At 37.8% G+C, this 20843-nt stretch overlaps 2 protein-coding genes across 2 annotated transcripts; both read right to left on the bottom strand.

Annotated features, from left to right (window-relative positions):
- Positions 1–11675: 11675 nt before the first annotated feature.
- Positions 11676–14642, bottom strand: cyp11a (cholesterol side chain cleavage cytochrome P450). The gene is given in 13 exon segments (NM_001163086.1): positions 11676–12313; positions 12404–12595; positions 12684–12762; positions 12923–13089; positions 13176–13336; positions 13430–13633; positions 13729–13928; positions 14042–14197; positions 14342–14448; positions 14451–14476; positions 14479–14502; positions 14504–14510; positions 14512–14642. Coding segments are annotated over 13 exon segments (1548 nt in total). The 5' UTR covers positions 14614–14642; the 3' UTR covers positions 11676–12190.
- Positions 14643–15724: 1082 nt separating this feature from the next.
- On the bottom strand, positions 15725–19958 carry stoml1 (stomatin like 1). Its single transcript, XM_023955785.1, has 7 exons — positions 19650–19958; positions 18506–18612; positions 18275–18424; positions 17493–17696; positions 17197–17404; positions 16909–17106; positions 15725–16037 (listed from the first exon to the last, which is right to left on the bottom strand). Exons 1-7 carry the CDS (start codon positions 19783–19785, stop codon positions 15832–15834), a joined length of 1209 nt encoding a protein of 402 aa, XP_023811553.1. The 5' UTR covers positions 19786–19958; the 3' UTR covers positions 15725–15831.
- Positions 19959–20843: the final 885 nt, after the last annotated feature.

Below are 20843 nucleotides of genomic sequence, written 5' to 3'. Positions count from 1 at the left end.
GTGGTGAACATCTGGATTATCCCAAGCAATGGATATCCTTTCGTAATGTTATTAGGAAGAAGTCTGGAGTGTGTCTACAAGCCCACAGCTCTCTCCTCTTTATAAGCTGCAGGAAGACGTGAATGAGATACTTTCAATTTCACATGAGACTGGCTGTGTCTGCTGCAGAGTCAGGCTCCGTGATTCTTTCATCCGATAACATAACCGATTTAGTATGAGATGACTGTATTTTAATCCTCTTTCCTATCAGTTTTTAAAATCTCATATTTTCTTAAATGTTGGGAGGCGCTCACTAAAATCGTGTTAAATGCTGCAAATGCCTAGCGGCTGCTTTCTCACTCTCATTGTTCCTTCTGGTCAAGACAAACACACCACACCCCTGGTCCTCCTGTCAGGGCTCCATGGGTCCATGTTGCGGGAAATTATCCGATGATTGCAATGTGCAGCTCTTTCTTTTCCATACAACAGAGAAACAACATACATGTTTTTCCCTTTCTTTATTGCATATAGATTGTGTGTGGACATAGGCTTTGATATCTACTCCAAGTACAGATTTCAAATTCATCAGAGCTCCTTATATGGTATTGATTTTTCTGCTCTCAAAAGAATCGGATTACTTCACCCCCATCAGACAGAACACACAAAAGCCAGATAGACAGTCAGGTAAATCTTAGAATTTTTAGTGTAGCAAAGGATGACGTGTGTTCCTTTGGATGAATGTTTGTCGTTCAGATTTGCTATTAAATAATTGTGCTGCAAATCTCCTATGTTTGATTTTCATGCCCAAGCATCCCTCCAGCTCAACTAACAATAGTAATAGTTTGTGTGCAATGTTTTATGTATTTTTTTAGCAAAAGCCTCTCCACAGACAAGGACCTTTGGGTTCACATACAGTGTAATATATGCATTCCCCGATCCTGCAAAACTACAGCAGACAGTATTTTCAGAGTGCTCTAGAGACCGCTGCTGTTGTTGTGAGTAATGGAGAGAGAAGTCACTAGACGTGTGAAAACTGCTCCTGAATAGTAATGGCTTTACAGACGCTTTGGATAGATTGCAGCAACACATTTAAAGTACATCAACAAAAGCAAATCAGAACTAGAGAAACTTCCCTTTTAAACTCAGGTTTCGGTTTGGTTGAAGTGGAGTCAGAGTGACACCCAGTGGTTGTCAGTGAGCTCTCTGTCTTTGGAAAATTGGCTCATGCAGCACTAATTTCCTTAAAAGCTAGCTGTTAATGTAAATCATCGGATCTCTGGGCTCAAACCTTGAATGTCTGACTTTCGTCTTCTCTAGAAAACCCTGTTCTCTCATTTTGCTTTGCTTTCCTACCATTTTGTTTTGTCTGCGCTGGAATGCAAGAAGCAGAGCTGACAACAGACTGCAAGGCCAACAGGCACTGGACTCAGCCCACTGCACGTAGAGCAGAAGATGGCCTTGACAGACAAAGGCTGAAAGACAGCATGGAACGTGTGGGAAGAGGAGGGAGCTTATGAATGTGGGAGGTTCAGTCCGCCTCCACACCAACTACAAGAGCTAAATGCTTTGGGGAAAAAAAAAACCTTGAAGAGCGAGGGTCACAACAAGCCAAGGTTCTGTTATGTGGGACCTCATCACACATGATCAAGCTCACTCTCACCACATAAACAAAAATCATTTCATCAGAGTTTATTACATATAATCAGGCACTGAAATTGAAGACATAACCATCTGCAGCAAAGTTTTCCGTTTGACGTACGTTTGTTCTGGGAGCTCAAAAATCTGCATTTACCGCACATGATGAGCATTTACTGCTTTCAGTTATTGCTGATTCCTCAGTTTTTTATTTTTATCTCATGCTGCTGTGTCCACTGATAACAGAGGAGTGAATGGACATAACACCACAGCCTCCCCAGCCTGGACGGCAGGATGGGCTGCGGTCCTGCTTTTGAAGTGCCCATATCTTTACACCACAGCCGTGTCGAACAAATTTAAGGCAGATCTAATTTTCTCACCTAAGCTAAATGTGTTCCCTCATGATGGTCCCTGAATACAGAGTGTCTGCGACTGCACAATAAAGCTGTTCAACAGTGTCAGCCATTGTCTGGACTGTCTCAGCTCCAGCTAATGGCCCATCGTTGCTCTATCTACGCTGCATTGTCCATCACAAATGAATGGCCAGCCAGCTCATTAAAACATCAGAGTGATTTTCCGCACAAAAACGGTTTGAGGTTAATGTCTCTGTGCCGTGCTCTTATCTGATTTTTGAAATGTAAATGATGCACACTAAGCGTTTTCCTGCCATGGTCAATACCAGGCTAATGTGGGTTTTTAACCCTCTGATGCACTTTCTGCTAATGCTTTGACAAGTGATTTTTCAGAAGAATCCACAATAAAAATCCTCCACTCAGACCGTGATGTACTCACTGACGGGGGAACAGTTAGATTTAAGTCTGCAGCCCCTCGTTTTTGCCGCAGTAACTCCACCCACTTGTGCTTTCAGCGGATTTAGATTGCTTCCTTTTTAGAAACAAAGCTTTCTCAAGATATTTGTCTCATGAGAGGATCTACTCTGTAAGTCTGTGTTGCCTGTAAGCTTTCCAATCCCTGTAATTTGACACTGACCTCAAATCGGAGGGTTTAAGTAGAGATCTGTGGCTGGGCATTGACATCCTTACCCTCTCCAATATAAATAAGAACCAAGTGACAGATCTGTCACAAGGGAATGATGGATCACAAAGACAACCACGCACCTAATTCTCTCTCAATCTTCATGCCCTTTTCACAGCTTCAAACAGGGAGTGGATTTTCCTTAATTCCAAAAGAAGACGTATAATTCTCTATAATTTTTTTTAACTTTGTTCAATTTTATGTTTTACTCATATCTCCACTTTTACTCAAGTTGTTTTTCTATCCAAGGAAGATTAGAGTTTTCATGTTTTCCCAAATTATTCCAACTCAAGCTGGCTTCAGTAAATGTCATCTGCAGTGTGAGTCATTAGGCCTCGCTTGTATAGCATTTTGGAAAAGGTCGCATGGAGCCAGCAGGGAAAAAGAGTCATTGACACTTGCTGTGATGCTGATGGTGGGATGGATACCAGCCTGGAATAAAAATAAGGGTCAAGGACTGATATTGATTTCTGTTAAATGCTCCCCAAAGCCTCTATTTTTAAGAATCTCTTCCAGAATTTAAATGTAGAAAAACAAAAAATACAGTTTTGTTTTTTAACGGCTAAATGTGTTTTAATGTTAGTTTATTTACCGTTGTATCAAAATTGAATAAACCAACTTGTGATGGTGAAAAGTAATATTTTGCAATTATACACTATCAAAATTCATCACGTGTTAATAAATCTGCCTTTTTTTTTCATTTATATGCATTAATAACAGTATATGTTCTGTCTCTGTTATGGAGGATTTTAATCCCTGACTTACCTTTTTTATTCCTCTCATGTTGTTGCTTTTTGTTAATTGACTGCTCATTATGCTCCAAGTCGCCTCGGCCTTGTCAGTCTCTGCGTGTCCTGTTTGTTTATGGGGTGCTGTGCCTTTCACAGAAGCATAAGCATAATTGACAGATGGTGATTTATGGATCATAGCTGGCTTTGCTTGTGCAGTGGACTTTGCTTGGAGCACTACTGCCCGTCAAGCCCCTCGTGTCCTTGAGTCAAAGCCATGTGCCGTCCTTGACACACACCTCCCTCTCTGTCCCTCCACCTACTCACCATCCCTCTCTGTTTCTCTTTCCATATTACCATTTAAAAACCTTTAGACCCTCAGCCACTCATTGTAGATGTGAGTTCATTCTGCTGACAGCAGATTCCTTGCAGGGCAAATGTCATTTCCCTGGCAGATCTATGTAATTAAATTTTAGGAAGTTACATTTGCCTCCGTCAGCATAAACCTAAGGTTAATAATTCTGCTTTACTGTCCCAGTGCTCATCAAAAATCAAATTATTCCAAATGGGTCAGAATCAAAAATGATATGCATGTCTTTCGACATGATAATCCATGCCAGTTTGGTCTGTTTTATGATCTAATTTGTCGATATCTCTCAGTCTAATCTTTTAAGCTTTTAAGATCTTTGCAGAAATAAATGAAAGAAGTCCAACAGACCAAACAGCTTCCATTTTTCTGCATCAACTGATTTCACTTCTTTTCGCGCCTATTTTACCTCAGCGTCCATTAAGTGTTTCTGCTCCACTTATCATGTTTAGGTGGCGACATAGGGGACTGCTGAAGGACGACAAGGTCAGAGGATGGAGATGTCAAATGTGGGGAAAGAGGAAATGTTAGAAAAGCGTAGATCAGATGAAGGACTGATGGAAAAGGAGATGAAGATGCTGAGGAAGCTTCATAGGGGCGGTGCTTCTCTGGAAGGCTAATTGAAGGCAACAGAAGCAACACTGGTTTTTCAATAAACAGCACATTTGCTATACTTTGTACACTGTGTGCTGAATTCTGATCATGTTAACCCCCAGACCAGGCACCACCGAGACACCATATTTTGTCTTGCCGACTCAGTCAGAGTCCCCCCCTGCCCCCTTCTTTCCCCAGAGATCCTATGTAAAAAGGTCAGAGGCTCTTTGAGTACAAGCTGTGACTGCCAAGCTCACGTGAATGTGAATTATTTTGTAAATTTGTTGCGCAATCTCATGCATGAAAATGAGACATTACACTCTGCAGGAAGTGCTTTTCATTTACACAGGTTTTCCCAAGTTGGATTAGTAGAGATTATGTCTTCTAGCAGAGCATACAGCTGAAAGCATGCCGTGAATTATTTATCATGAATTAAAATATTTATTTGAAACGTGAGTAGAATTTCATTTGACCAGCTGCAGCATGTGCGTGTGGTTATTTCTGGATTTGCTTTCATAAGTAATTGTTTATTTTTGAGCCAGTGTTAGATGATGGTGGTTAGCACAAAGCACTAACGTTCCTGGTTGGAATCTCTTCTGGACTGTGGGGTTTACTTGTCCGGAATGTGTGGGTTTCAACAGACTATTCAGCTTTGATCCAATTATTGGATTCTAGCCTTCTTTCTCCTTTCATTTCTTCCAAATTAGATCTTTGTCATCAATAATCTTCTAACCTGATCTTCACCATCAATTAGCAACCTGATTAAGAGGTACTGACAGACAATTAATGATCCTTCAACACGGATTTGCATGTGATGATTGCATATGAAAAGTTTTTCAAAATAAATGTATTTTTTAAGGGCATGATGTCTAAAACAGGGGTGTCAAACTTATTTTGGTTCGGGGGCCACATTCAACCCGTCTGATCTTAAGTGGGCCGGACCACTAACATAAAAACAAATTAGCAGCTTTGTTTTTGTTTTTTTACTCAATTGGAAACAAATGCCTCAACCGACATAGAAGTCTGTTCACTTATTATTACACATTCCTTCACAGAGGCCAATGGATCCTAGATAAAATTAATTTCACTTAAAAAAAGGTCTATTCAATTTTATACAGACTGAATATTTTACATCTGACGCTGAAGCAATCCTGATAATAAACTCAAGAGGGGGCTACGGAAAAAATGAAACACCAGCCTAAAATGTTAATGTCCAAACCATTAAAAAATAAACTAAGTTAAACTTCCAAACATTTGTGAACATAAGAATGCGGCCTAATTTATCAGCTGTTGTTGTGTCCATCAACTGAAGAAACTCTGCTGTGACGGTCTCTTCAACACCTCTAATAAATATGCACAGCTGTATTCATCTGTGATGTCGGTGCTTTCATCAATAGCTACCGAAAATCCAAAAAATGACTCCACTTCAACCTTTTTTCTCTTTGACAACATTTTGGTCATTAGTGTGTTACTACTAATCATTCTTCAGTGATGAGGCTCGCTTGGAACCAAACTACATCTCAGCCAGACACAGAGCTGTTAGGTTTTGCTTCTATAATAATAATAATAATGGATTGGATTTATCTGCGCTTTTCAAGACACTCAAAGTGCTTACATTGTGTCCATTATTCATTCACTCCTCATTCATACTTGGTGATGGTAGCCACAGCTGCCCTGGGGCAGACTGACAGAGGCGTGGTTGCCAGTTCGCGCCTACAGCCCCTCTGACCATCACCGGGATCATACATGCACATTCACACACCAGTGGAGCCACACTGGAGGCAAGGAGGGTGAAGTGTCTTGCCCAAGGACACAATGACATTTTGGCTGGTGGGAGCGGGGATCGAACTGCCAACCCTTCGATCATCGCACGACCCGCTCAACCACCTGAGCCACCTGTTTTGCTTATAACTTCAGCTCATAACCCAATACCCAATTCCACAGATCTTCCAGAGGGACTCCCAGCTTTTTAGGAAAGGTAAACAGTTTAAGAAATTATCATAATTATCTTTTGTAATTTCATGTTTCAGTTAAACCAATTTTCATGGCATGCATTTAAAAAAATTTAGTTGTGAAGGCAACGTGAAAAAAGACAGTGTAACCCTTGTGCTATCCTAGGCACTTTAACATTGGGAGTTGGGTCATCTAGACCCACTAGATAGTGCGCTGAACCTTTTTTCTTCAATGATTTGTGAACCTCACTGGTGTCCATGGATTACATGAAATCTTTCCACCTTTATCCACCTTTGACATGGTAGGAATAACACGTCAATGTAAGGGTGGGGTCATCTAAGATAGCTCAAAAGGCTTAAAGAGAAGGTGGAACAAAATGGGCCAATGAGCCTAACAGGAATTTATATGTAATATTCTGGCATCACTCAAAAGCCACTATAATGTCTGTGGGATGTACACATTTTCCATTTTATTTTTTTAATCCCAGCAGCCCCTCCGACCATAATGTTTTTTGTTGTGATCATATTGTGTTTTCTGTCGGATGATAATAGATAATTACACAGTTTTATGTCTATGTGGTAAACCTCCACAGCCTCCCAACCTGTTTTAAGTGTGCATGCAAAATTTATTGAAGGGCTTTTGTACTTTTGCCCATAAGAGCCCTCATGTTATGTTGTGGGTTGTGTAGTGATGCAACAGCATTTATATTCAAGAAGTGAAGAGCTAAGTAAAAGTGTGCCAAACATTACAGACAGTACTGAGACAACATAGCTGCAAGTTGTTGGTTAAAATTCATAATTTTTCATTAAACAAAAATCAATCATACGTTGTTACACAGGTTTGGGAGTTGCTGAAATGTATTTATTCTTACAGTATTTTTTATTTAAATTAAAGATCTTAAAACCACAAACTACACCCTGACATTCAATATTTTTAAAAATCTAAATAAGAAAAATCATTTCCTTTTAGTTGTTTTGTTTAGTCACATTAACAAATATGGCTCAATTTAAAATCCAATGAACCCAACTTTGCTAGCTCTAGAAGAGTATATGACTGTATGATTCACCAGGAAACTGCTGTGATAAAACAAACAAAAAAGAAGAAAAATTATCTTTGTATTTCTATTTCTATATACAACTGATCTTCAAATAGAAATGGGTAGAGCTCTGAAGAGCAAAGACCCAGGAAATAATATCCCATCACAAATGTGTTTTTACTCCAGGTGTGAGACACTGAAGATGATCCAGGGGTCATCAATGATCAACGTGATCAATATCTAATCCATCAGTGAAGCTATTCCCAGTGTCAGGGTTATTTAGGGGACATTGGCGAGAGAAGGAGGCTGTAAATGTGACACAGAGGCTGGATTACTTATCATTGCATGATAAAACATTTTTGAGTGTGATGGCAGTGAAGGAGATGATAAGACTGACAATTTCACCACGGTGATCTTGACATTTCAATCAGTTCTCTGATCATTTTATAATTTCTTTTCTATTCAGAGTACTACAGGTGGCTGGAATGCAGTCTTTAAATATCGATTTAGTGAAGGTTATTTCATTGGAGCTAAATTGCACAGCACATGCAAAATACAAAGGAGCATTTCATCCCTCAGCACAGATGTCTTTAATGACAATGTAGTTTTATACTGTTCTACTGAGAGTTGAACTCAAATCAATGGATTCAAAGTCCAGAGTGCTAATCATTACACTATAGAACCCTATGGATAATCATAGTTTTACAGATTTCAATAAGACATACTGAAACAAATATGAAACTGTGCGACTCAGGGCAAGAGGTTTCTGATTAAAAAATATTATATGACAAACTAATGTGACATTAAAAAAACAATATTCTTTGATGTGCTGTGCTGTTGAGATCAGCATTGTTGAGAATGCTGATCAGTAAGGAGAGTAGGTTGGGTTTTAAAAGGAACTGACAGAACAACTGGGGATTCTTTTTCTTATTTTGGACACATAAAGAGACTTTCCAGAATCATCAGGAGGAGATGACCGCACCATGATGCCTGTGGGGGCCCCTCATCTCATCTATAGTCATGATTGTCACTTCTTCCTTGCCCTTTCAATTAGATGCTCAATTTCACCCTTGTGTCCTATGGGAGTCACACGCCATCTCAGATTAGAATTCCTTCTCTGTTACCCCTCTCATAGGCACAGCTGGATCCCGCTCTTGGTGTCCTCTCAGTGGAGGCTTTTCAACATGACAGAGAAATATGTGGCGTGCGAGGGAACAAAAAGCGGTTAGATGCTGCCAGACGAGCTATGAACAGCATGATAGCAGGCCTGCAATGTGTTTCCTAAGACTACTCTGAGTACACAATCAGAATCTTTGTTAGAGAAAAAAAACGGTAATGATTAAACATTTTCAACACTTTTTGTAAATAGTCTTATTTAATTCCTCCCTCTGACTCAAATTCAACTAAAATTTTGGAAAAGGTTTGAAATATTCAAATGTGAACAAAATAAAAATCTTTGAAATCTCACAACTTAATCATTGCTTTTTCTTAAAATATAAGTAATATTGTAAAAAAAATATGTAAATTTTCGACCACTAAAGGAGGTCATTTTAATATGTATCCCTATTACATGTCTCACTACAGCTGAAGCTGGAGGCATCAAATACCTAAAAAAATAAGACATTTTTAAAAAGCTCAGATGAAGAACATCTAACAGCTACATAGATTATAGCTATAAAGCTATAAAGAGAAAAAATAAAACAATTAAGTACATTAAGTAATTAAGTATATTAAGTATTAATCATAGCTAACTGACAACTAAAAATAATGTTCATGGTTTATAAGAAGACTGCAGAAAAAACTGTATTTTATGATTGTTTTTAAGATATTTTTTCTTTAGTCAAAATAATGTGCATGTGTATTAACCTTTAAAATTGCATTTTAAAGCTTGTATTATTTTTATGTATAAATAAAAAAAAAAACATTTACCCACAATTGATCTTGTGGAAATTAAAAGAAAAACTTGTGCAATGATGAAATAACATGAAAAAAAATTAAGATCGGGAGGAAGAATGCAGCAGTTCTTCTCTGATACCCATCCATGTAGCTGACCTTGGCCGGTGTCTGTGGATGACGTTGATTCTGATGTCATGACCAGGACTGAGATTGCAAACCAGACTGATAAACTGCCTCTTCCGATGGTTTGCTTTACCCACAATTATGTCTCTTTATCAGCAATTGTCTCTTACAACTGGCAAATTCACAAAAAGTAAGGTCTTTAATCTGTTACAGTGATATCTGCAGAATTATTTTTACACCAAAACCATAGATTGAAACCATAGATTTCAATCTATGATAGACTCCAAATGATCAAAAGTTCATTTGGAGGGAAAAAGTTAAACTCCTAAACTTCCTTTAGAGCAACACATGCAAAACGATCCATTTAGTTATCCAAATTTATCAAAAATAAATGTATTTAATAAGATATATATCAGAAACTGTGCTTTTGTGATGCAAAGAAAGCATTCATTTTTCATCATTTTGCAAACATTTGCCCAACGACCAGAAGAAGAGAATAAGAGGTTATGTGTTACTGTATGTACAGTACAATACCACCACTGCACTTGTTTTAGTTACTTTACTGCCAAACATAAACTATCTTGATGAAATTTTATTTCGATTTCTCATAAGATGTAGTAACTTTGTAGCAATCTTTCTGCAATCATAACCTTATTTAAAACTGTCCTGACCGCTATGTTTTAAAAAAAAAAAAAAGCGAAACATTTTGTTTTTAAAAAGCAGATGACGGCCTGCTCTGGATTTTAAAAAAAAATCTAGATCTTTGGAAAGAACCGTAAGGTCATTTCAATAGCAAAAAATAAATAAAAATAAAAAGCTATTACGTAAACAGAGTCTTTTTTGTGTTTGTAAATCCTTGTGGGTGTCTTTTACCAACCAGTCTGTGGCATTTTGTGATAAGACAGCTCATTTGGGCCATGGACCCCGATAAGCTCTGTGGTTATAACAACCCTTATCTCCTGAAGGACAGTTTGTGACCCTCACTGAGAAGTTACTGCTGAAGGTCTCTGCTTACACCAAAGTAAAGGGGATGGATGGAACTTCAGCAGTCACCAAATCCATACAAACTTAGAGGCATCATTTGATCATTATAGCTGCAAAAACATCTAAAATGTACTATTTTGTCATTATAGAAAAGTTTTAACTATCAAGGTTGCAAGCAGGTAAATAAAGTAATATTCAAACCTTTTCTTTTACCAATTATAAGGCAGTTCACTGCAAATAAATCTTTTTTTAAAAGTTGCTATTAAATTCAAGCAAACCAGGATCTTATAGCTGCAGAAAAGCTGACTGGACGAAGACATCAAACCAAAGCTCTAATGGTTCAATTCTAACATTTTAGCATTTTTGTCAAATGTTGACAGGAGACAGAAGTAAGATACCGTACGTTTTGTCCCCCATAAGACAGTGAGAAATAGCAGCTATTAGAGTTTTCAGCATCAACAAGAGTCCCTTCGGTTTAACCAGATGTTTTGTTTATCCAGAGTTCTTTCTATAAAGAATAAAATAAAAAAAACAGCTGTTGATTAGTTTTATAGAGACCTTATTTCAAAATGAAAGGAAAGTGTGTATTTTGGTTTGCAGGGGTCATATCACTGTTAAGTGCAAATTTAATTCCTGATACTTCTAACCAATTTCACGTTAACAATATTTATTTACAACAAAGACTTACTCAGATGCTGATAAATGGGTTGATTTAAAAAGAAGAGCGGATGCTGGTGGCAGAAAATTACAAGAGAATAGTTGTAATTTTTTTTTTTTTTTTTAAATTGGAAAATGCCTAAAAGAAAAATAATAATGTATGTAAGTCTCTCATTCATCAGAATCCATCATAGTGGGTTTAAAGGTTGTCATCTGGACTTGGTTTTTAAAGTTGAAGACGTTTCACCTCTTATCCAAAAGGCTTTGTCAATTCTGAAATAGCTGGTAAAAGAGCTGGTTTATATGTTTAAACCAGCATATAAACCAGCTCTTTTACCAGCTATTTCAGAATTGACAAAGCCTTTTGGATAAGAGGTGAAACGTCTTCAACTTTAAAAACCAAGTCCAGATGACAACCTTTAAACCCACTACTATAATGTATGTAAGGTTTGGCTTATTCATAATGACAAAAACTAATAAAAAAACTAATACTCACCCCTGGAGTGAATATTAAAAATAATATATGTTTGTGTTTTGTGCAATTTTTGTAGAAATAGGAATCTTAATTACCAGAGAATTGGTGAAGTAATTAAGAAAAAGCCAGTCCAGATACTAAACATTCAGGCTAAAAGTATAAATGAACAATATAAATTCGTAGTCACCCTCATATCTTATTGAGATCATTTTGTTTTAGGAACATGCCTTTATTTTGTTCATGTCAAAATAAATTCTAATGGGGAAAAAAATGTTTTTTGCAAACGGAGTAAGCGTCAGAACCTTCACAGTCATTCTTGATAAACAAAACTGTCTTAATTTTCATATAAAATGCAAAATAATTACATTTTAACATCATTTCTATTCTTTATTAAGCTTATATAAATACATCTTTTTTATCTGCATGTACATTCCAGTTTTTCAACACATTGTACATTACACTTTTAAAGCTAGTCAAATCTCTAAATAAAGTATGTACAGTATATATAAGTGCTTTCTAAATTAGATAGTCAATCAATGAGGTCCTTGATGTCCATTGCAGCTCTTTTTTCCTTTCCTAATGTTTTGTCACTCCCTGTTGACGTTTTGGAAGATTTTCCAACCTTTTTAAAGTGGTGTTTGGTGAAGCCCTTTACAATTGAATGGGAGGAAACAGGGCAACAGAATTCATCTTTACTTACCGCACACCACAAATCTTCCAGCTTGATGCTAGGGATTAGCTTGTAGTGGTTTCAAAGTCAGTATTATTGGTTTGTCTGGTAAGAGAATAAGCTCAAAGGTACTCTGCACTTCAATGTGTCGCTGTTTCTCCACTCTGAAGTTCTCAAGCATCTGCAAGAGAGATATATTGTTCAAAACGAGCATATTTTACTGATAATAATCAACTGTGCAGGTTAAGCTTTCTAATGTTAATGATCTCACGTGGATGAGGAAGATCTGCATCTCTGTCTCAGCTATTCTGCGTCCTAAACACTGGCGAGGGCCAAAGCCGAATCCTAAGCTTCTGAAGTAGTGTGTCTCTGTCCTCAGCCAGCGGGAGGGCTGATACTGCTCTGGACGAAAGAACACCTTAGGGTCCCTTCCCATTGCATACAATCCCAACTGGACCAAAGTCTAGACACAAACACCAACAAGAAAAGTAGAAAAAGTCAGAGAAGTCATGTCATTTTTGCACCTATGTTTTGAAAAAACTGCTTCTTACCCCAGCCGGGATGTGGTAGTTTTGAATCACTATATCCTCTGTAATGTATCTTTGCAGACTCACGGCAACAGGATGTAACCTGAGGTATGAAAATATTCCAATAAAATGTTGGCTTTATTTGTTTATTGAGTCATTGAGACAAACTAATCACGAGGAGCCTTTTGATTAAAAAAAAAGCTTTTGTCTATCTATGCTGTCTCATTTCTAAAATTTAACCTTTTCAAATGTTTTTTTTTCACCTTAATGTTTCTTTTATAGCCCCTTTGATCAAAGGAACCCGCTTCAGCATCTCCATCATGTCTCCCTGACTTGCAGCTCGAGCTGCAGCCACCTCCAACCTCAGTTCCTCCTGGAGGCTGGGGTGTCTGGCTAATTCATACAAAGTCCATAGGAGTGTTATGGAAGTCTGATAGACAAAAAAAAAACAACAAAGAATTAAACAGTCATACATTCGTGTAAGTGACATATTTTCATTAATTTCTTTATTCTTACTGTATCTACTCCTCCAGCCATTAGCTCAGTGATGCTGGCCTTAATGTCTTCAATGGACAGCTTGTCCAACATCAGGAGGCTAGCCAGGACTCCTGGGTATTTCTCAGAGGTTCCTGTCTCCAGACGTAATTCCCGATAGATGTTCTGGATGCAGCGGTCCGCTGATGCACCGAAAAGATAGAAGTGCAACAAAAAACCTCAGAACTGTTTTAGAAAACTGTTTAAAGACAACAAAAGTCAGATAATAGTCTCACCTTGGTTGAATATCCCATCCCAAGCGTCCACGTGGTCCCGCCACACCTTTGATCCAATGCGCCTGAGCACACTGGGGGGTATGTACAGCATGGGCGAGGTAGTTTTGAACATGAGGGTGATGCAGTCAATGAAGTGCTGGGCTTCAGGGTCGATGTAGTCCAGCAATAAACCCAAACGCTCCCCATACAGTACTGAGCCCACAGCTGTGGAGGATGGGATGAGACAAAGACAAAGAGCTTTGTGAGAATAGCTGCATACATGCAGACTGACACAAATGGGGGGGAAATGCAAGTCTTACACTCCAGGGCATATTTAAACAGTTCCTGAGAAAGGTCTGTGGTCCACTTGTTCTGGCCATTTCGCTTGATCTTTTTGTGAACCCTGGCCACAAAATCCTGACCCACGTCATCCAGCAAAGGCACAAAGTTTTCCAGCATCTTCAGGGAAATCACCTCCTTATTAAGAATCACACGGTTTGATCTCCAGTCTGCACCGTCCCTATAAAAGAAGATGATACAGAAAATTCTAAAGCTGATAAAGTGACTTATCCGCTCGATTGAAATCAATCGAGCGGAAGCTGAACCGTGATGACAGCGTGTCAGAGTACATACTTCAGCAGAACTCCATATTTACGGTTCCTGTAGTCTCTGTATGATGTCCAAGGTTCAACCTTTAGCCTTTTGGGATAGTGGCCTTCAGCTTTAAACAGGGTTGCAGCATCTTCAGGTTTGATGATATTTACACTTTCATAATAGCCTATTTTCTCTCTGACACAAAGAGAGAAAAAATGAAAAGGCCTTTTCATCTTCTGTATTTATTCGACCTTGTGAAGCCTTAACTTCCAGTCACATCATTACTGTTGTGTCTAAAAATCAGACTATTTTGCAAAATGTTTTTTTTTTGTTCTTTACCTGTAAATGGGTCCAAATGTGTTGAAGTTCTGCACCATGATCCGATGAAGGTTTTTGAAGCCGTCCAGTTTCCAGAAGTTGTACAGGTTGACCAGCCCGTTTTTCCACTGTCCGGGAATCTCATTGAAAGGCCTGACAACGCTGCTGCTCTCCGGGTATGCCTGCCGGATGACAGGCATGCTGCTGCTGGAGCGTGCACCTGATGCTATCGGCTCCTCTGCCCAGGACAGCGGCAGCCCCACAGGTCTCCGACACATATGCCACCTGGCCATCTTAGAGACTACACTCCTCACTCTGCTTTATCCTGGACAGCCACGCCGGCTTACCAAGCAAAAAAAAAGGGAGGTAGGAGGCCGGTCCACATAGTCAGGCCCACTTTTGTCAAGGCTGCGAAGTTTAACCAAACAACCAAGCAGATACAGTGCCATCATGTTGAGCAGCAACAAAATGTTTTTCTGAAGGTACTATTAAAAAAGTATACAAGAACCTGATCCTAATGATTCATTCTAGTAAAAAAAAAAAGAAATTGCTGGGAAAAATGGGAAAGAAAAAGGGAAACTGCTTTTTTGCAAACTAATTTTTTCACTGAAGTCATATTATCTCACTAAATCTGACCTAGTTTACAAGATCATTTTTTGTTAACTTTCGAAATTTTTTGTTTCTTCGGCTGTGTGCGGATTATAAATGTACCAGTAGTCATACTGAAGATAAAGATTCAGTTGGACCTTACCTCTGGCTCATATCGCGCCCCCAGCCATCCCCTCACTCATCTGGATGAAGTCCATCTGCTGGACTATTTACATATGTAGTTCTAGTGTTAGATAAGCTAATTCTTCTCTAGAGTTCTGGTACATCGCATGTCCGTCCTAGGGAGGATCCCTCCTTCATCTGGGCAACCCTGAGGTTTCTTCTCTTTTTTCCGGAATCTGATTTTTTTAAGGGGGTTTTTCCTTAACGCGAAGGAGGGTATAAGGGCAGGGATGCCCACTTTAGCTTAGTCTGTTCAGTTTAGTTTCGCCATTACTTATTGAATTCTATGACTTTATGTTCTTTATTATTCATATTTATTACACAATTACCGGTTTCAAGCCCATTGAGATGACTACTGTTTTAAATAGTGGGCTATATAAATAAAATTGAATTGAGTTGTAGAATTTATGTGAAACTTTGGTTTAAAGACAAAGTTTTGATTATAATTTTGAAGATTCCCCCTTTAGTGCACACAGACCTCTAAGTCCAGGTATATAAATACTGCAGAAATTTGTGGCATATGGATCTACAACATAGCATCTAAAGAAATCTCAACCCAACTGAGTGATGCAACTTCCTATTAAGTATGGTGTAAACATATAATTGAGTTGGTTTATTTTAATTACGCAACTGGGTGCAAACAGGGTAGTTTATTTGAAGCAAAATTGAATTTGATTTTACAGTAAAAACATAATTTACAGTTAAAGTTAAGATTTCAATAAATAGAAAAATATACGTGATTATGATTGCTGTTTCTTTAGGAGCTTTATGACTTCTTCCAGCTTCATGGCTGTACTGATCTCCCCCTGAACTTTCAGTCTGCCACTGGTGTAAGCCGCAAGTGGTTGCAGCCCACCCTGGAACATGGCCAGGAGGTCGCAATCGCTCATGCTCAGCGTGACATCAGGTTCAAGAAGCAAAGATCCAGATCCAGCATTGCCGGTGCCTGCAAAAGGAAACAAATGCGTTCCAGTCTGAGTATTTCATTTAAATATTTTCATTTCTGAATGGATTAAACTCAGATAACGAGATTAATGTCATTTAGTTTGAAGAAATCCAATGGAATTATTGTCCTTTCTTCACTTCACGTACATTAAGGGTTTTGAATTAATTTTGCATTTTAAAAAGCCAATCCTTTTAACCATTAAAGCAACTTCATGAACGCTGCAGAGAAGCAGTCGTTTCTGTGGTCTGCAAAAACAGTAAAAACATCCTGTTCATCTCATCTAATGCTGGACGTTAAATTTTCCCTGCTTCATTTAAGAGGACTTTCTTAATCAGGCATTTTTTAAGTCATAAAACCCAAATAGGAACTCAAAATTATAAGTGGTGTGAGTGTTAGGTCATGTAAGTTCTGATGCTGCTGTGATTACTGTCATCAGACTCATCTGATCATTTGGGAGGGGTTTAGTTCACCTTTGGCCACACTCCATGCTCTGAATCCCACAAAATGGTCACACAGTTTGAGCTGATGCTAAATTTTAAACCAATTTTGACCCAAAAAAAACAAAACTCAACTGTTAAAAGCAACACCTAAACGTATAGTGTGTTATTTTGTCCAATCTTTACATTTTTTGTGCAAACATGTACTGTGACAACACAAATGTGAGAACTCCACCAAAAATCTCTGTCCAGTGTGTTTTGATTTTCTTTTAACTGCTCTGGGGTTTTAATGTAATAAATTACAATTCTTCTGTTTTGTTTCTCCAAATGTAGTTGTAAATTACTTTTTTTTTTGTTGTGTTTTAAAGTTTGTAAGATGGTTGATATTAATGATCTTTCTCTAAAGGCAAACCACACTGTAAGGAATGATTCACCTTGGCTGAGATCCAGATAGTATCTGTGCTGTTCCCCATTCATGGAACTGATCTCAAACTGGAAACTGGCTCCAACATGGCGGACTAAAGACTCAGACAGCAACCTTTGGACGCCACCGAGCAGTTCCTCCACTGAAGTGGGTGTGGTGACCGCAGATTCGGGGCCACTGTGACGCTCATCTGTAAATGTTAAGCTGTCTGCAGTACAGAAGACACATTTAAAAGGAAAGGCTAGAGTCGTGAACATATACTTTACTAAAAAATTGAGAGTTTAGTGTTTAGCCTTACCTTGAGTGGGCTGTGAAGGACAGCTGGGGCTCAGAAACTGCATGGCCAGCTGCTGAATGGGGCCAGCGAGGCCCTCTAGTCCAGGAATAGAAGAATGGACATGGGGTGCAGCGTCTATGTCTTCAAAGGCTTTTCCTAGAGAACCGAAAGTCAGTTCTACTCGATCCACCTCAAGACCCCAAAGACGAGTCATCTCATTTATGTCTATCTGCAATAGAAAATAAAGATAACAGAAAAAGTTACAACATTTGACAATTTTCTTAAAACATATATTCAAAAAAATCATGTGGACCGACCCCGAGATACTCCTCAAGTTTCAATCTCTCACTCTGGATTTCCCGAGCTGTCTTTTTGGCCAGACTGTGGGTCAGCGCATTCTGAGCAGTCATCCTGGTGGAAGCGTTTAGATCCTGAACTGATACAACTGACATCACGGGATTCCAGATCCGGAACTGGATGTCTGCTCCCACCAAAAGCAAGCCGCCATCCCGAGTGATCACCTACGACGACAGCATTTCCTGTAACTTGTGCTAAAATATATTTTAAAGAACTTCTAAACAATGATGGAAAATCCTATTTCATCCCAGATTATTTCGAACTCAACTACAGGTGATCCAAAGGCAAAGAAATTAATAAACCATGGCTGCCACCTACAGGACAAATTAGACACTACAACTAATGTAACTAATTATTTGCCTTTTATTTCTAGTTGCTGAATTTTCCAAATTTTGGACACATTTTACATTTTCTATAGACCAAAATGCAAGATGATCATAAAATTAAAAATAGGAAACATCTAAAAGTGATATTAATACACTGTAAAACAGTAAATAAAACGTTGCACAGAAACTGATTACAACAAATGGTTTTAAACAATCCACCATGGTGTGAGGGCTCTACATACATGAGAAAATGCATCTTTAAAACTTCCATCTATCAGAAAATCATTTGAAAGGATGTAAAAAAATAAATAAATAAATAAATAATAATAATAATAATAATAAATCAACAGTGTTTCAATATTTGCAGGTTTTACCCCCAGCTGCTAATTCCCAGTAGCGCGTGGAAAAGGTTTTACCTGGCAGGGAGGGATGTTGAAGGCACGAGTGCGAAGGTCCACTCTCTGCCACTGGTCAATAAGAGGCAGCACAAATACAATACCGGGCCCCTTTGGAGGGCAAATTCGACCAAGGCGGAACACTACTATCCTCTGATAGTTGGGCACGGTCTGTGAAAAAAAAAAAAAAATCTAAGTTAAGGTGAATAATTTTTGTGCAAGTGTGACTGAATGCATTCATTTTCATCTCACCTTCAGAACAAACCATCCAGATAGAGGAAATGTTATCAAGGTGCAGGTATAAACAAGGAAGGAGACAAGCAAGTTGCAAATCCAGGAAAACCATCCCTGCGAGGTATCTTTGAAAGAATCACATCATGTATGAATTTAAGAAACTTTTCAATTTGAAAATGATTTACAGCATGTATTTACATTTGTTTATTAAAAAATAAATGTGTTTTTTAATTTAAGAAAGAAGTATTACTTTATTATAACTAGTTTTTTTTTAGTTTTTTTTATTCAACCTTAATTTAAGCAGTTGAAACCCACTGAGAGCAGGATCTCTTCATCATTGGTGACCTGGTCAGCAGCATATGTCACATGCATAAAGTTTCAATTTAAAACAAAAATAAAACAGAATGATGACTTTAGAATTTTACAATATAAAATTAAAAGTCATGTGCAACAAAGTGACTTAGTGATTTTAGATGGGAATATATAGAAAAAGCCATTTGGGCGGTGCAAAAGTTGTGAGCAGCATGACATTAATAAAGTACAATAGATGCAAGATGCATTAGTTGTCAGCCCATGTTTTAAACACAGGCACTGATGTATGGACACTTCTTCTCTGGGACTCATAAAGGGGGCGGAATAATGTAAAAGAAGCAAGTTTAGATCATTTCAGGGGAGATTGGAAAAAAGTTCCAGGCAGAGGGACCAGAAAAACTGAAGGTCAGGGGGAAAATACATTTGTCCTTCTGTTTGTGGGATAAAACTGCAACAGTCTAAAAGTGGAGGTAACTGATGTTGATGGTTGCATGGTTGAGGTGTCTAGTAAATATGATGTGTTGTCCTTACTTTAAAAAGAAAAGACTATGATGATATTATTCTCTTGGAAGAAATATTGATATATTTTCATTTTAATAATTATTTATTTTAGTTTTTCTTATTTGTACTTGTTAATTTATACATTTATTTTAAATACTTTGTTTCACAAGGGACCATATATTTGTAAGTCGTGTTTTGTTTGAGTTAATGCATGAATATTATAAATCACATGACGCATTGAAATTGTAGTTGTGAAAAAGCGAGTGATGTTAAACAATGATAGATGAAGTTGTTCGCGTGTAAAATAGAAATATGGGTTCCTAAATGTCCGTTTTAGCCAAATACTCACCAGTGAAGTCGTTGGCAGTAACATTTGGAATATAGTCAAAGGAAATTCCTTTGTAGCGGAAGTCCGTAGACAAACCAGAGCTCCTCTGAAGGTTAGAGTCTCTCTGGGGGAGCTGCTGATACGACCTGCTAAACATCACGTTCACCCGCTGACTGACAAAAAAACCAATTTGAAAATATCGCTATTGATTTTAAACACGCCGTTGTTACATGTGTGTTTATTTACAGCTCCACAAGCGGAACTTCCGTGTTTTGTGTCATCTCTTCTTCTTCGCCTTTGAAGTTTATGGTGTCCATATAAAAGATGCTCACTACTGCCATCTAGTGTTTACGTTCCTTATTTCTTTTGGTCTCCATCATCAACTTCCCTTTTTTTTTTACTTTGTTTTCATTGAGTGTTTTCTAGTTGTCAGCGTTTACAGACATAGGTCAGCAACTACAACATATAACAGAAATAAACATAATACACAGCACTTGGCCTGTTTTTGTTCTGTTTTTTTTGTTTTTGTCAAAATCCTCTGAGAATTTTAGTGGTTTTACAAATATTGGCACAATTTTTTCCATTCTTTTTTTATAGTGTATATCTTTCATTTTAGTTGAAATGTCAATTTTTCCATTGAGTAAATAGTCCATATGATCTTCACTCACTCATCCTTTCCAGGGGGGTCAAATTCTAGAAATATTAAATGCCACACATGGGTCCTTCTTAATAACAACAGATTGTGCATGTGTTAATATCTATTATTGCATTTATCTTTAAAAAAATCTCTGCTTCTAAATAGACATCAAATGCTGTAGTTTAACCTCTAATTAGTTTTAAAAGACAAAATGTCTTTCTTATGAATGATTTGTAGGTCTGAATAAGGCCCCTCAACACAATCTGACAAAGAGGATAAGACAGAAAGAATTATTAGGGTCTTGTTTGCTTGTTTGTTTGTTTGTTTATTTGCTTTTGTTCAATCACGTCCTAAAGCCCACTTTATGGACTGCTTATGTGTAATTTCATCCCTTAGCCCTCTCGTAAATATTCTCTGATTTAAGAATCTGTATACGTTTTAAATTGATCATTTGTTGATTTGTATGTTACTGTTTTTAGGCTGTGGTCTTTGCCTGTTCACTTGTTTTATTTTATTTTTTATTTTTTACAACATTGTTATGTGTATTTGTCTATGTAGTTTATTTTAGTGTACAATGA

Source organism: Oryzias latipes, chromosome 6 (genome assembly GCF_002234675.1).
Source record: "Oryzias latipes chromosome 6, ASM223467v1".
NCBI classification, from domain to species: Eukaryota; Metazoa; Chordata; class Actinopteri; order Beloniformes; family Adrianichthyidae; genus Oryzias; species Oryzias latipes.
The sequence above is the reverse complement of the archived record's forward strand: the minus strand, read 5'-3'. Positions and strand labels throughout refer to the sequence as shown.